General features: G+C 39.6%; 1 protein-coding gene across 8 annotated transcripts in view; it reads right to left on the bottom strand.

Moving 5' to 3' along the window:
• The window catches only part of GAPVD1 (GTPase activating protein and VPS9 domains 1), a 64,758-nt gene that overhangs the window by 13,828 nt on the left and 35,970 nt on the right, over nucleotides 1-14,960 (bottom strand). For 2 of the 8 annotated variants that reach the window (XM_065571928.1, XM_065571933.1), the window contains 8 exons: nucleotides 10,832-10,992; nucleotides 6,175-6,304; nucleotides 5,151-5,276; nucleotides 4,215-4,388; nucleotides 3,573-3,713; nucleotides 2,473-2,607; nucleotides 1,672-1,791; nucleotides 994-1,071 (listed from right to left, as the gene is read on the bottom strand). In XM_065571928.1, coding sequence (XP_065428000.1) covers nucleotides 994-1,071; nucleotides 1,672-1,791; nucleotides 2,473-2,607; nucleotides 3,573-3,713; nucleotides 4,215-4,388; nucleotides 5,151-5,276; nucleotides 6,175-6,304; nucleotides 10,832-10,992 — 1,065 coding nt within the window. Of the gene's footprint in view, nucleotides 1-993; nucleotides 1,072-1,671; nucleotides 1,825-2,472; nucleotides 2,608-3,572; nucleotides 3,714-4,214; nucleotides 4,389-5,150; nucleotides 5,277-6,174; nucleotides 6,305-10,831; nucleotides 10,993-14,960 lie in introns of all 8 variants that reach the window. The other 6 variants (XM_065571932.1, XM_065571934.1, XM_065571927.1 and 3 more) reach the window with 5 other exon arrangements.

Below are 14,960 nucleotides of genomic sequence, written 5' to 3'. Positions count from 1 at the left end.
GAACATGCTCATTTAAAGTTGTGCAATGCTCCCTTATAACATTGTTTGGCAGCCACCTGCTTTGTCCACTGCTTGCAGGAAGAGCAGCCCGTTGCACCTAGCTGGTGGGGGGCGCTTGGAACCAGGGTGGATCGGCAGCCCCCCTATCAGCTCCCCGCTCTCCTAAGTTCCCTGTGCAGCAGCCTCCCTGCAGGCTATCAACTGCCGACAGTTCAGCTGTCCCTCCCCACACTGCCATGTGCTGCTTCTGCCCTCTGCCTTGGAGCTGCTCCCGGAAGCCTCCTGCTTGTTGTGCAGGGGTGGGAGAGAGGGGGGCTAATGTCAGGGTGTCCCCCTCCTACCCTGCTCCTGTCCCCCACTTACCCCATCCATAGAACGGGGGGAGATACGACAGGGCTCAGGATGGAGGGAGCTTGCTGGCCGCAGCTGCTCTCTCAACTTCCTGATATATTTAAAAATGCAATGTACTCAGAGTGGGGCCAGTGTACTTAAAGGGACAATGCTTCTCTCTCTCTCTCTCTCTCTCTCTCTCACACACACACACAGGGTGTGTGTCTCTGTCTGCCATGCTGTCTCCCCTCCCTCCATTTGTGCTGCCTTGTAGAGCGTGAGGCTACATTAACAACGTGTTAACCCTTGAGGGCTCAGCCGAGTGCTAGTTCATCATTTAGCGGTAAGGCATTCCCTGGGAAATATCCCACCCTCTTCCACCCTCTAACTTCACCACCTCTACCAAGCTTCACAATCATCATTGCTATGTACAGTATTAAATTGTTTGTTTAAAATTTTAAACTTTAAAACTTATAACTTAAATATAAATAATTTCTCTGGAACTTAACTCCCCCCTATTTACATTAATTCTTATAGGGAAATTGGATTCGCTTAACATCATTTAGCTTAAAGTTGCATTTTTCAGGAACATAACTACAACGTTAAGCGAGGAGTTACTGTATTGATCTTAAAAACAAGAATAGCTCATTCTTTACAATTTACCTTCGTGTGATGACAAAGGGTCAAACAATGCAAGCAAAGAGTCCGACTGAGAAGGGGGAGAAGTCAAATGACTGGCTCCTGAAACAATACAGAAAGTGGGTCTGCATGTGCCATGCACTATTCACTGCTTCTTAGCTAGACTGCTGCACCATACAAATGTATTCACAGAGCTTATGAAACAGGCAGCATTTAGATCCTTTTACAATGTTAATAAGTGCTTAACACACTTCAAAATGTACTGACAGGAAGGCACCTGAAAGCACTCACAGGACTAAACAGTCAAATTATTATAAAAACTGTAAAACACCACACAGAGCACAGTGAGGGGAGTAAATCTCAAGTGCAAAAGAGCAGTCAACCTAACTTGGTAGAATTCGATAGAATAAAGACTTAGATCTCAGACTCTGCAGTATTTCATCACCTCCTCTTTCTATTCATAAGCATAAACACATCTGCTGAACAAATATGGAGAGAATGATTGTAAACGGTTTCTCAAAAACCAGAAAATACATTTTCTAAATAGAAGTGAACTTTTTTTCTACGCAGCGTTTATCCCACTTATTCTTGCTGGGATGTACAGTGTTAAAAGGTTTTACAGTCACAAGTTTAACAATTCCTGATGAGCTTTCATCTAAGATGCAGTTTATTTTTCACTTACTATCCAAGGGCTTTACTTACCATGAGCTGTTTCATCCATATCAGGACTTGTCACTGAATCTTTCCCTCCAAAGTCAGAGCTACACTCAGACCTAAGGTCCTCGATCTTATTAGGAATATCCTCAGAGGTTGCACTAATACCTTCCAAATAACAAAAGAAGGATCTGTGAGGGTCTTTGAGACAAAAAGGACACAGAAATCAAAACTGTTAAACTTTTTTGTGACAGCTGCAATGAGCTGGGGTGTTCTTGCTGCCAACTCCCTAACACTGAATTCAAGAGAAATGGCAGCTTGACATTCTGAGAGCCATGACTTTAGAATCTGTCCTGGTATAAGGTTTTGTAACCTTCGGGTTCCATCTGTTTATTCCGCTATTTAATATACGCATATATATATATGCTTTGATGCTATGACTGGCAATATAAAGGACCTTAAGACAGACAAATAATTTGCACCAACCTATGACAGGAAATGTAAGTAAGATGCAGAGACAGAGACGACAGAGGTATGCTAAACAAAATGGGATGAAGAGAAGCTGAAGGCAGGTGTCCATAGTGAGATGTAAGGAAATATTAGGTGATTTCTTAGATTCAAAACACCCTATCGCAAGTCTCTGCTTCTGAACAACAGATTCTTTGGCTTTCACTCTATTTTTAGTAGGATGAAGAGCATGGTACTACTGCTCTGGAAATCAGAGTACGAGCACCAGACCAAAAAAATCCTTTTATGGATGAGAATAAATATGATGAAACTAAGCACATGGCAAAACATACTGGTTACCATCTAATAAAGCAAAACTTGTTCCTGAAAATAAAAACACACCTGACACGACGCTGAGGCCTGGTGTACTGGGACGAGAACTGACCTCCCTCACATCTGTGTCATCAGAGGTGCTGCCCAGCCCAGAACAGCTTTCCAGCTCCTGCAGTCTTTCCTCCTGCTTTAGGTCTGGGGCCTCTAAATAGGAAATGGTGTGCATGCATTACTGCCTGATGTTATAGTCTCTTACAATTCACATGCAAAAAGACGGTGTAGGGATTTAGATTAATGTAAAGAGAGTCTAGCTAACTTTGTGAAATGTAATCTGAAATAGCAACAAATAATTTGAGCTATTTCAGTCAATTCTACTTTGCTGTACTGCAGGCAAAACAATGCAGATAGTCCTTTATATCTGCAGGGGCATTTTGCTACATCTATTTTTACTCTAACAAAAATCAAAATTTGAATTATTGAGTTTCCTAGTCAGAGACTATGGAATGATATATTAAATGCTCATGAAAACATTGAGAGTATGTAAAAATTCTGCCTAGAAAGATTCCCATAGTTCTACGGTGCTCCTTTTATTCTTAGTTTTTCCAGAACACTGCAAACAGTCACCAAGCCATGCTAGATCTGCTCTCACATTATAATTTATTCTTCTGTCCATCCTGGTAAGATTAATGGAGTCACAAAGGTTAGACCCTCCTGTGCATTAGAAATCTTTGTGCACTACACCTAACTCACCCAAACGAATTAAAAACAAGACATATACCACAGCACATCTACCATCTTCCTAGTCATTGCTCATCATACACCCTTTCCCCACCTCACAGCATGCTACCTAGCCAAAGGGAATGGCTACAAACCGGCTTATTTTGTGCACCCTGAGTGCTATATGGGTATTTGTATTCACAATATGTCAATCTTAAAGACTTCCATAATTCTCATAGTTTTATTTTGGAATAATAAGAAATCATCTTTGTTTGAAAAAGGACCACTATGATTATTACCTGCCCTCTGAAATAGCTTGTGGTCTTTGGGCAGGTAATATTCCCTCTCAAAGTGATGGTTTCAAGTGAAGCACTTATCCAAAAATATTTATGAAATAATGCTTTGCAGTTCATGTTAAAGACCAAACTAAAGATGAGTTGCAGGATTCTGACCTGAATCACTTGGCAATACCTCCACGCTCCAAGCTTCACTGGTGGTTTCGGAGATGGTTGACCCTGTGCAGGGGTCCAGCAGCACAGATCCTGAACCTGGCAAACACAGCAAGCTGCCAAGCATGTTCTCTGCAGCTGCACCTGCACAACCAAGAGGGAAGAAAGGATCAGGTAGGAAAGATGAGAGGATTCTGGTAAGACAGATACCATAAACTGGGTGTCCAGTATTAAGTAATTATAAAAGACATACAACATCTACGGGGGAGGTGAGAAACAACAGAAGAAAGTACCCATAACAAAGGCAGGACAGATGTCTAAAGTTTTCCTACAAAGAAACTTAGATTTAACAACACATTTATTCCTAACTACACAGAGACTGAATAAGAGCTCATTTGGGGGGGGGGGGGAGGGGGGAACGAGAGTTCAGTGGTTTGAGCATTGGCCTGCTAAACCCAGGGTTGTGAGTTCAATCCTTGAGGGGGCTATCTGGGGATTTAGTTGGGGATTGGTCCTGCTTTGAGCAGGGGGTTGGACTAGATGACCTCCTGAGGTCCCTTCCAACCCTAATAATCTATGATTAAAAGCCTCCTTGCTTTGCAGCAAGCTTAAAGTAGTTTTCATGTTGGATGTGCTGTCAGTTACCTGCAATTTCTTGCAAACGGTCTTCATCAATATTTGGATCAAAGTCACTGCCCAAGACATCTGTGCTCCAGGTCTCACTCACAGTTTCTGATATGTCCCTATCATCAGTCAATCCCATCATATCACGAATTTCAAATTTACGGAGCTTGTCATCAAGATTATCCTGAGTCGTAGCTACGTAAAAATAAAAGGTCTCAAAAATTCTTCAATATGCTATACGACAGGAAACTAATTCTGTCAAGTAAAATGCAGTTTTAAATAACTAGGATCTGTACAGCACTTTAATAATAATCACAATAATTTGTATATTCAAATAGATGCAATGTGACAACATTCTTTACTCATATTTGAGAAACACTAGAGATTTACTTATGAGAGAAGGTTTAAAAAAAGTGTATATATTTGCCAAACATAGAGCTATCATAACTGTCTACAACTATGAATGACAGACATCAAGGAGTGAGTAAATTATGGTGAAAACTGACTGGAAGGGAGATTAGTTTGTGGAAGGGAAGAGGTTGAATTCCTATCAGTTGGAACACTTTGCCCTCTCCAGTTCAAGTGTCGGTAACTACAAAAATATCTACGGTCTAACATTTCCAATCGCTACAATTCAAATCATCCTTTTCCCTCTTGAAGAGGAAGGCATCATAAAACAAAAATTTAAAAATATTTTATTATAGTGACTAAGATTTCAAAATACAATATAAGGTCAATGTTCTAAGAATGATGTTAACATTGTTTTAGTGGACAACAATAGCTTGCTAATGAAAAAATAAATGAAAATGTGAGATATTCAAAAAAGTGTGAAAGTAATTAAACGATGTAGAAAGCCCCTTTATTCATCTCAGACATACCCAATTTAGAGATTCAAAACTGATGGACTTAGAGAAATTGTAACAGTCTACTCGCTTTGAACTGTGTATCTGCACCTACCTTGTTCATGTTCTAACAGCTGCAGGGCTTCAACACCATTGCTCCCAGAAGGCCCTGCACCAAGCTCTGACACAGACTCTCCTTCTAAATCCAAAGAGGACACAGAATTGGAGCGATTTGAAGGACCTGATGAAAATTGATTTTCCTGTTAGATTTGTTCAGATCAGACTATTTGTTTTCCAAACTCGTAGCATAAACAGTACAAGATGCAACTTACTAGCAAGACTGCAAAAAAATGAGCTGAAGCCTGTCATTTTCAATACAAATTAGCAATTTATGTGAAATACTGAACTGAGGAACTCAAAAATTCTCCTCAATATGGTGAACTATTTAGAAAGTGTGTTAAATACCAACATCTCAATTATCTTATAGAAATGTAAACTGGAACACTTAGCACTCCAGTAATTAACACTTTACATCTTTGTAGTGCCACACAACAACAACATTAACTAATCTTCAGATACCTTGCCACACATGGTTAGAACATCAATATTAGTGTACTAGCTTTTAGCCAAAATTCAAATACAAACTTTTGTAATTATTAGTTTTCTCTAATAACTTGTTTTTCAAGATTAAACAAAATCAAGAAGAAGAGAAAAAACTAATCATGGAAAGTTAAATAAAATAACATATTACCTGGAACATATGAACGGCTTGTAGAAGCCTATTCAATATCCCAGGGAAACCGCTCTTTGCTGTGTGTGATACTCATATAAAAGAGCTGTTGTTCTAGCCTCCTAACATTTTGGCATACAAAAATATTGATGAAAATAAGATTAAAAGTCAGTATGTGAACTAGAAATTTACAGACAATTTAGATTGCAGTTATGCCAATAACATGCACCAAGTTGAAAATCCTTTTATCAACTACAGTCATGTTTTGTTCAAACATGAAGGCAGGCTTTCAGGGGAAAATGAGACAGCCTTTGCAAAGACAGATATGACATGCTGTATATAACAGAAGCTTCTTTTAGAATTAAAATCTGACACACAAAACTTTTTGAATACTTAAGTAACCCTTCACCTTCAGATATTCCTTCCAGATTATCACTGCAGAGGGAAAAGCGCAAGGTTTTATCAGGTTTACCGTGGAGTTTGGTTTCATCAACAGGGACATCTCCTTGTCCTCCATCGGCAAGCTGCATGTTTAAGACCTATGGGGGGGGAAAAATCAACATGTTTAAATTGACCCAGAAAAATAAATTAACTTTATTTACAAATCAGTCTAACAACTGAAACCAGATTTTTCCCCCCAACTTTTCTAGATCTTTAATGGCATCGTCAATATCTAACATCTCACATTTGAGGAAAGGTCATTTGAATCAATACTGAGCACATTTCTGCAAAGTAACAGCCTGGTGAGATTTTAAGAGCCAAGATTTAGACATGCAGTATATCATGAAAATGGAACCTCAACTGACTTTTTACTCTAATGGCACCTTAATATCACATAGCAATCGATAATTACAGCACTCCAAGAGGAGGGAATCTGAACTATTGGGAAAGACACTAAGGAAGTATGTTGTCTTCTTATTCAAAGGACACATTATGCCAACAGCTGCAGATGGATAACGCAATACTTGGATATTCAGCCTTTATAAGCTCTGATATGGCAGCTCAGGTTTGCTCCCAAGCAATGCATCATGAAGTAACATCTCCACAGGCTTGGCATAATTAACTCTTCATGATTTATTATGCTGCAGTAGTTAAGTCTGTTTCATCACTTTCATTCTAAATACTATGTTTCAAGAGTTTATAACTTGGGCATGCACAGTAACTTCAGTATACAAAAGTTTCTAGAGGATTAGCATAAGACTTAATATGCTTGCAAAGCACAGAACAAACCAGTTCCTTTGGAAACACTAATATCTCTTGGATCTATGAATCAGAAGGTTTTACCCTACTAAGAAAGACGAGGCATGTCTCTGCACAGAATGACAAGGCAGGGATGGCTTAATGAAGGTGGTGTTTATCTGCTTTCAAAATCCAACTGCAGACATCACACGTTTACCTGGCAGCAGAGACACACCAAAGCCATATAAAACACAATACTTTCTTTACCGTTGTCCTCCAAGGCTTCTTCAGAGTCATTAAAATTGACCAGGTGTTACCGTATGCGCACACACACACACACACACACTGTATCAGGGAGGGAAGATGGATAAATACTCTGTTAATTTACTACTTAAGTACTTAAAATGTCCAAGCAACCTTCTCTGAGATCCTTCCTGTCCCACAACAGCAGAAAGGCAGAAGATTCAGGAAGTGAACCATTGGCTAGGTAAGTGGTGGAAGGTTTTAGTTTTGTTAAACACTAGTCTAACTTCTGTTGGGAGAGGGATCCATATAGTTTGGATAGCCTCCACCTCAATAAAAAGGAAACAAATCTCCTTGGGGACAGCCTGGTTAGAGTAATCAGGAGGTCATTAAACTAACAGCAAAAGGGGATGGTAAAAAGAGGGAAGAACTCATCACAAAATCAAGATGTTGAGAACAAAATTAATCAAGGAACCAAAGGACACGAAGAGACGAAATTCCTGAATTGCCTATACACCAATGCTAGGAGCCTGTAACAAACAAAAAGAATTGGAATTGCTCATTTGTGAGCATAAATTCAATCTATTTGGTATTACTGAAACCTGGTGGGATGTACCATACTATTGGAATGTTAAAATCAATGGTTATAACCTATTTAGGAAGGATCGAGTAGGCAAAAAGGGAGAGGGAGCGGTATTTTATGTCAAAAATGGCATTACCTGTTTCCGAGTCACAGATAACTCGGAAGAAAGTGATGTTGAATGATTATGGACCAATGTCCTAAGAGATAAAGCATAAGATGGGGTATTAGTTGGTGTCTGCTACAGACCACCAAATCACACTAGGGAACAGGATGACGGCCTCCTTACGTGCCTATCTATAAATTGCAGGCAAAAAAATGTGTATGATCAGGGGGGATTTCAATTTGAGTGTCATATGCTGAAGGTCTCATGCTGCCAGTACTAAAACATCCTTGGAATTTCTAAACATTATAGATGACAATTTCTTAACTTAGAAAGTATTGCATCCAAGACGTGGGAATTCTTTATTAGATCTTGTCTTAATAGATAAAGAGGACGTGACCACAGAACTAAAATTAATGGTAGCTTCGAGACAAGTGATCATTCCTTGATCACATTTATAATGTACAGAATAAAGTCCAAACCAGCAATATATATACTTGGTGCTTTACTAGGACCAAATTACAAAGCTGAAAACAATTATGAGCCAAATCAGCTAGGAGGAAGAATTTAATCAGAAAAGTGTGAATGATAATTGGGAATCATTTAAGAACATCTTACTGGACGCCCAAAAACTCACAATTAAGGAAGAACACCACACTAGTTAAAAAAGTGAGCTTGTTCAGAGGGGAAGTGAAGGCAGCTATAAAAAAATAATTAATAAATAATAATAATAATAATAATATATAACCAATGGAAGGAAAGGGAAGTTGACAGAAATGAATATACATCAGAAGTTAGAATTGTAAAAAACTGATAAGGGAAGTAAAGGAACCCAAGAATAAATATATGGCAAACAGCATTAAGGACAATAAGGAGTATTTAAAGCATATTAGGAACAAAAAGAATCCTGACAAAGGTATTGGTCCATTACTAGATGGAAATGGTAGAATCATCAATAATAATGCAAAAAACCAGACAAGATAGTTTAATAAATATTTCTGTTCTTTATTTGGTGAAAAAGAAGATGATATAGTCTCATCCAGGCTTTAGAGCGGAGCGCGGAGCTGGAGCAGCTCCGGAGCAGTGGAGCTGCAGATTTTTGCCTGGAGCTGGAGCAGAGCCGGAGCACAGCTCTAAAGCCCTGGTCTCATCATATGGTCATGATACTACTCCTTCCATTCCACTAGTATCTCTGCAGGATGTTAAACAGAAGCTACTAAAGTTAGACATTTTTAAATCAGCAAGTCCAGATAATTCTTTGATGCAAGAGTTTTGAAAGAGCTGGCCGAGGAGCTTGCTGGACCATTAATGATGATTTTCAATATGTCCTGAAACCTCCCCAGTTCTCCAAAGGGCCGTAAGATAGGTAATGTTATGCCAATTTTAAAAAAAAATAAACAGGATGACCTGGGCAATTACAGGCCTGCCAGCCAGACACTGATCCTAGTCTCAATTGAGACTTAAAGGAGGGCAATGTAATTAATGCAAGTCAACATGGGTTCATGGAAAATAGATTGTGTCAAACTAAATTTATATTTTTTTTGATGAATTTACAAATCTGGTTGATAAAAGTAATAGCGTTGATGTAATATACTTAGACTTCTGAAAGGTGTTTGACTTGGCACCCCACAACATTTTAATAAAAAACTAGAACGATATATGGCACATGTTAAATGGATTAAAAATGGCTAACTGACAGATCTCAAAATGTAACTGTAAACTGGGAATTTTCATTGAGAGGCTGTGTTTCCAGTTGGTCCTGTAAGGATCAGTTCTTGGCCCTATGCTATTTAACATTTTTATTAATGACCCAGAAGAAAACATAAACCCATCACTGATAAAGTTTGCAGATGACACAAAAATTGTGGGAGTGGTAAATAATGAAGATAGGTACTGAGTCAGATTATCTGGATTGCTTGGTAAACTAGGTGCATGAAAACAATGTGTGTTTTAAAACAGCTAAATGTAAATGTATACATCTAGAAACAAAGGATGTAAGCCATACTTACAAAATGGGGGACTATCCTGGGAAGCAGAGATGGAAAAAAGATTTGGGGGTCATGGTGGATAATCAGCTGAATATGAGCTCCAATGTGATGCTGTGAGCAAAAGAGCTAATGCGATCCTGGGATGGATAAACAGGGGAATCTTGATTAGGAAGACAGAGGTTATTTTGCCTCTGTATTTGGCACTGGTGTGACTGCTGCTGGAATACTGTGTCCAGTTCTGATGCTCACAATTCAAGGATGGTGATAAATTGGAGAGGGTTCAGAGAAGAGCCATGAGAAGGATTACAGGGTTAGAAAATATGCCTTATAGCGATGGCCTCAAAGAGAGCAATCTATTTAGATTAACACAGCCAAGATTAAAGGGTTACTTGATTACAATCTCTAAATATCTATATGCAGAACAAATATTTAAAAATGGGCTCTTCAATCTAGCAGAGAAAGATGTAACATGATCTAGTGGCTAGATGTTGAAACTAGACAAATTCAGACTGAAAACAAGGCATAAAATTTTTCACAGTAAAGAGTAATTAACCATTGGAACAATTTACCAACGGGTGTACATTCTCCATCACTGGCAATTTTTAAACCAAGATCAGATATTATTCTAAAATGTTCTAGGAATTATTTTGAGGAAGTTCTATGGCCTGTCTACAGGAGGTCAATCTACATCACAATGGCCCCTTCTGGCCTTGGAATCTGAATGGAAGGCTCTGGCACACCCACCTACCTGTTTAATCTGGATGCTGTATTAATCATTACAAATAGAAATCAGTTGTGGTTTGGAGAACATTTGCAACACCTAAATACAGCGAAACAAATAAAGGGTTTTAGCCCTAATTCTCCAATTTAAACCTTGTCTTAGTTTGTCACAAACTTAGTATTATTTCATGGTCTGAATATACATTCTTCATTTCTCAAAGCATGTGATTTATATTTGACACCTTGTTTATACCTCATTTTCTGACATCATCCCCGGAGTAAGCTGCGGACCTGTTCCCAAAGAAATAACCAGTACTTCTTCTGGCTGAACTTCCTGTATAGAATCCTGGGAGGATCCTTCATGGTCTCCATGCTGGTCCATCGGAATATTTGATCTGTTTCTGCTACGGGTAGCTAATGATGCATGTTAAAATACAGAGTGTTATGAAGGTTTTCAATATTTAAACTCTCAGAGTATCTACAAATGCTATACAAATACACAAGTGTGATGTTAGCGCATGCATATCAAAGAATGGGCAAAATGCAAAGTACAATTTACAACTTTCTGGAAAGGTGGAAATTGATACTGGGGATGTGCAAAACTGACACTGGGGCTATGTAATTATTTAAATATTGCACTACTGTGAAAATATCAGACTTGTAGCATAGTGGCTTAAGAAGCATATGCTTCTCCATTAACCCCCAGATATTCCTGCCCGAGATGGGCAGGACAGCTTTCCCTTTAGGTTCTCTGCACACATTCTTCCTTTGCAAGAGAGACTCCCCTCTGCTTCTGTACCATTGCAAAAACAGAGCACCACCACAAAGGCACTTTAGTTCCCATGTTTAAAATACCTTTTAAGGAGTGGTGGGTTTTTTTCCTACAAACTGCAGTCATGCCAACCTCACAGCCTCATGACCTAAAGGCACCTTACGTTGATAAGAGATCTTCATTGCATTAAATAATAGGAAAATGCTCATCAAAAAGCACCAGGAGACCAAGACAAACAAATGAAGAACACCTGGAAAAGCAATTTTTTGCATTTGTGCAATGAACCATTTATGGGTTCTGCCTGGGCCCTTGCTGAAGTCAACAAACATGGAAACTTAAAGAACCTATTGTTACCAGCTAGAAGGGCATCAAGCTTCTTATGGCTAAGAGGTCTGTTCAGAAACAATGTAGAGCAGTGGTCCCCAACCTTTCTGTTGTAATAGCACATTCATGTTCCCAGAAGGGTGTGGCGGGCTCTGGACGACCAGCCGCCGAAAAGCGGTGACATCGAGAAGCGCCGCCACCGAAATGCCGCCGAGAACAGCGGCATTTCGACGGCAACGCTTCTTGGCATTGCTGCTTCTCGCGGCATTTCGGCGGCTGGTTGTCCTTCTCAGTAGGCGGGCACACATAAATGCCCCGGCGGGCACACTGCGTTGGGGACCACTGATGTAGAGGGTAGATATGGGGGCAGGAAGGAGAAAGATGAAGTGGAGAGAGAAATTTGCATTTAATTTATTTATTTATTAAACTTGAAGGTCTAAAAAACAGCTCCCCATTTAAAATTCTAATCTCCAAGACCTCTGACAAGACTGATTATTTAATGCTATGCACTAGGCCAGTGGTTCTCAAACTTTTGTTCTGGTGACCCCTTTCACATAGCACGCCTCTGAGTGCGACCCCCCCCCTATAAATATATAAAAAGTGTTTTTAATTTAACACCATAAAGCGGGGTTTGGGGTGGAGGCCAACAGCTCACAACCCCCACCTAATAACCTTATGACCCCCTGAGGGGTCCTGACCCCCAGTTTGAGAACCCCTGCACTAGGCCATGAAGTAACTATTAGATTACAAATTAAGCTTTTTGGGGCATCATCTGCTACAACATGTTTGTATAGTGCCTAAAGCCCAGATCCTTAATAAGCACTGTTAGAGCACTACTTTAATAAGAATGGCCATACTGGGTCAGATCAAAGGTCCATTTAGCCCAGTATCCGGTTTTCCGATAGTGGCCAATGCCAGGTGCCCCAGAGGGAATGAACAGAACAGACAATCATCAAGTGATCCATCCCCTGTTGCCCATTCCCAGCTTCTGCCAAACAGAGGCTAGGGACACCATATAAATAAATAAAACGTATCCCTTCAGCATTCACCAGCAAACTCTCTGGACTACATCCAGACATCAGTGATAGTTACTCAACATATGTTAACTGGTGCCCATCCCGGAATGCCTGCAAGAATAGGTAAAGAATTCAGAGGAGACACACAACTCTCACTGTAAGGGAAGGCACACAGGCAACAATTCAGACAGTGCTGTTTAGAGCAGCTACCTGAACTCTTACTTAAAAACAAACCAACAAATAAAACTTTCCAGCCAAACGTACAGCACTACAAAAGAATTAAGGCCCTGCATCCCATGAGTTGCTAAGCACTTGCCAATACAGTCAACAGAAGCAAGAGGCACACAGCCCCTTGCACGACTAGGTTCTAAAGCAGCATTACTGAAGGCTTTCAATGTTTTGTAGAGTGAACCTTTTAAAACAGTTTGGGACTTTATTGGGCAAGTCCTTTTCAGTGTACACTAGATGGAATGTGTCAAACACTTATAAGCAAAAGCTGGTAAGCCCTTATTCTTTTTACCTCTTGGGCATGCTAAATTTATAATTTTTGTGATGGCATAAAGAAAACGGAAAATGCCACTCTAAGCCTGACCTAGGATGGTTCTACCCTGTTCAGAGCAGGTGCTGGTAACAGAAATAAGTCATTCAGAACAGTGGTATGCCACACCTTGCACTGGAGAGCCACTCAGCAAGAAGAACTGCAGGAAGTCACACACAAAAAAAATCACAAACCTGAAGACTCGATGTTACATCATCAGGAATTGACAAACACATGGCAAAGCAAAATCATAACACCATCCTGATTACTTTGTGGTTCTCTAACTCCTTTTAATATAATCTTCTCTTCCTCTCCCCATTCTGGACACCTTGGAGAAAGAGTCAAGGACCTGAAGTTCCTTATCTTATCTAGGGGCTGGCAGCATGGCATCAATTTCCTCAGTTGAAACATGGGAGCTGAGGCCAAATGTGAAACTTGAGAGTTAAATTTTTACCTTCAATTATCATGCATCAAAGGGAGAATAGGTTTTTTAGGTTACTACATTTTTCTAGCTATTTAAGTAGGAATTGGCCTTCGTAATGGAACGAACAAAGAAGCCTGGCACAAAGCAAATTAAAGACAAGCATGAGAAGCATGGTTTTATGAAGTGAATAGAAGTGTTGCATAGATGAAGAAGGGAAAGAGTCCATTACCCACCAAATGGGGTTACTAGATTAATGTGAGCTGAGAGATTGGTGGTAGAAGTATCCCAGGCAGTAATGGCTGCCAACTGTTGTCCTGGGTTTCGACAGCATTAAATAGAAACAAAATCAAGCCTTTGAACAACAAAAATATTTTAAACTGTAAAATAAATACAAACAAGTTGTTACTTCACTAATGTAAACTTAGAATAGCAGTTGTGCACAGAGAGGTAAGGATAACTCAGGGTACCAAAATGAGGTTTTAGTAATTGCTACCGTTAATTTACTATTTTAAGTATAAATATTTTTGCCCTATGTTACAGATAAATACCAAGCTCTTTTTCTACTGAATACCAATATTCCAATCATATAAGTAAACACTAGAACAGAGTGCAATACTTTAGGATCTAGAGGAAAAAAGTGTCACATTTTGAGATGGGATATTTTTGAGCTGAAAAGGTATAAGATCATGAAATTCTATGCTTCAGAAGAGAATGCGCTACATTACATCAGTAGCCAGATTTAAGACAGCATAATTACAAGTTTCAGAGTAGCAGCCGTGTTAGTCTGTATCCGCAAAAAGAACAGGAGTACTTGTGGCACCTTAGAGACTAACAAATTTATTAGAGCATAAGCTTTCGTGGACTGCAACCCACTTCTTCGGATGCATAGGCAATCTCCCCTCTTACACTGCTTAGCACTTTTTTAGCATTATCTTCAATGGATCCCCCTTCCTCCCATTTTCCATATTGGTGTTGCCAAATGTCTGCACCCTGACTTTCTTCCCCACTCCACTCTCATCGCTTGAGTGATCATCTCCACTCTCATTACCTCCAGGGTGATGATTTAAATCTACCTCCCCATGCCTAACCTCTCCCCAACTGACCAGATTCCCATCTCTTCCTGTCTCTCCAGCATTTTATTGCAAAGATTCTGCCACTTCTCTAAATATTGCAAAACCTGAACATCCGTCTTTCCTTTTACTTTCTCCTCCTATCCAAATGCTCTCTGTATCAATGTTGACAACTGCACTATCCTCACCACCACTCATTCTCTCCTATCCACTGGCCTGCACCATTTCACTAACATAT

The sequence above is a fragment of the Chrysemys picta genome, chromosome 18 (genome assembly GCF_011386835.1).
Source record: "Chrysemys picta bellii isolate R12L10 chromosome 18, ASM1138683v2, whole genome shotgun sequence".
Classification (NCBI taxonomy): domain Eukaryota; kingdom Metazoa; phylum Chordata; order Testudines; family Emydidae; genus Chrysemys; species Chrysemys picta.
The sequence above is the reverse complement of the archived record's forward strand: the minus strand, read 5'-3'. Positions and strand labels throughout refer to the sequence as shown.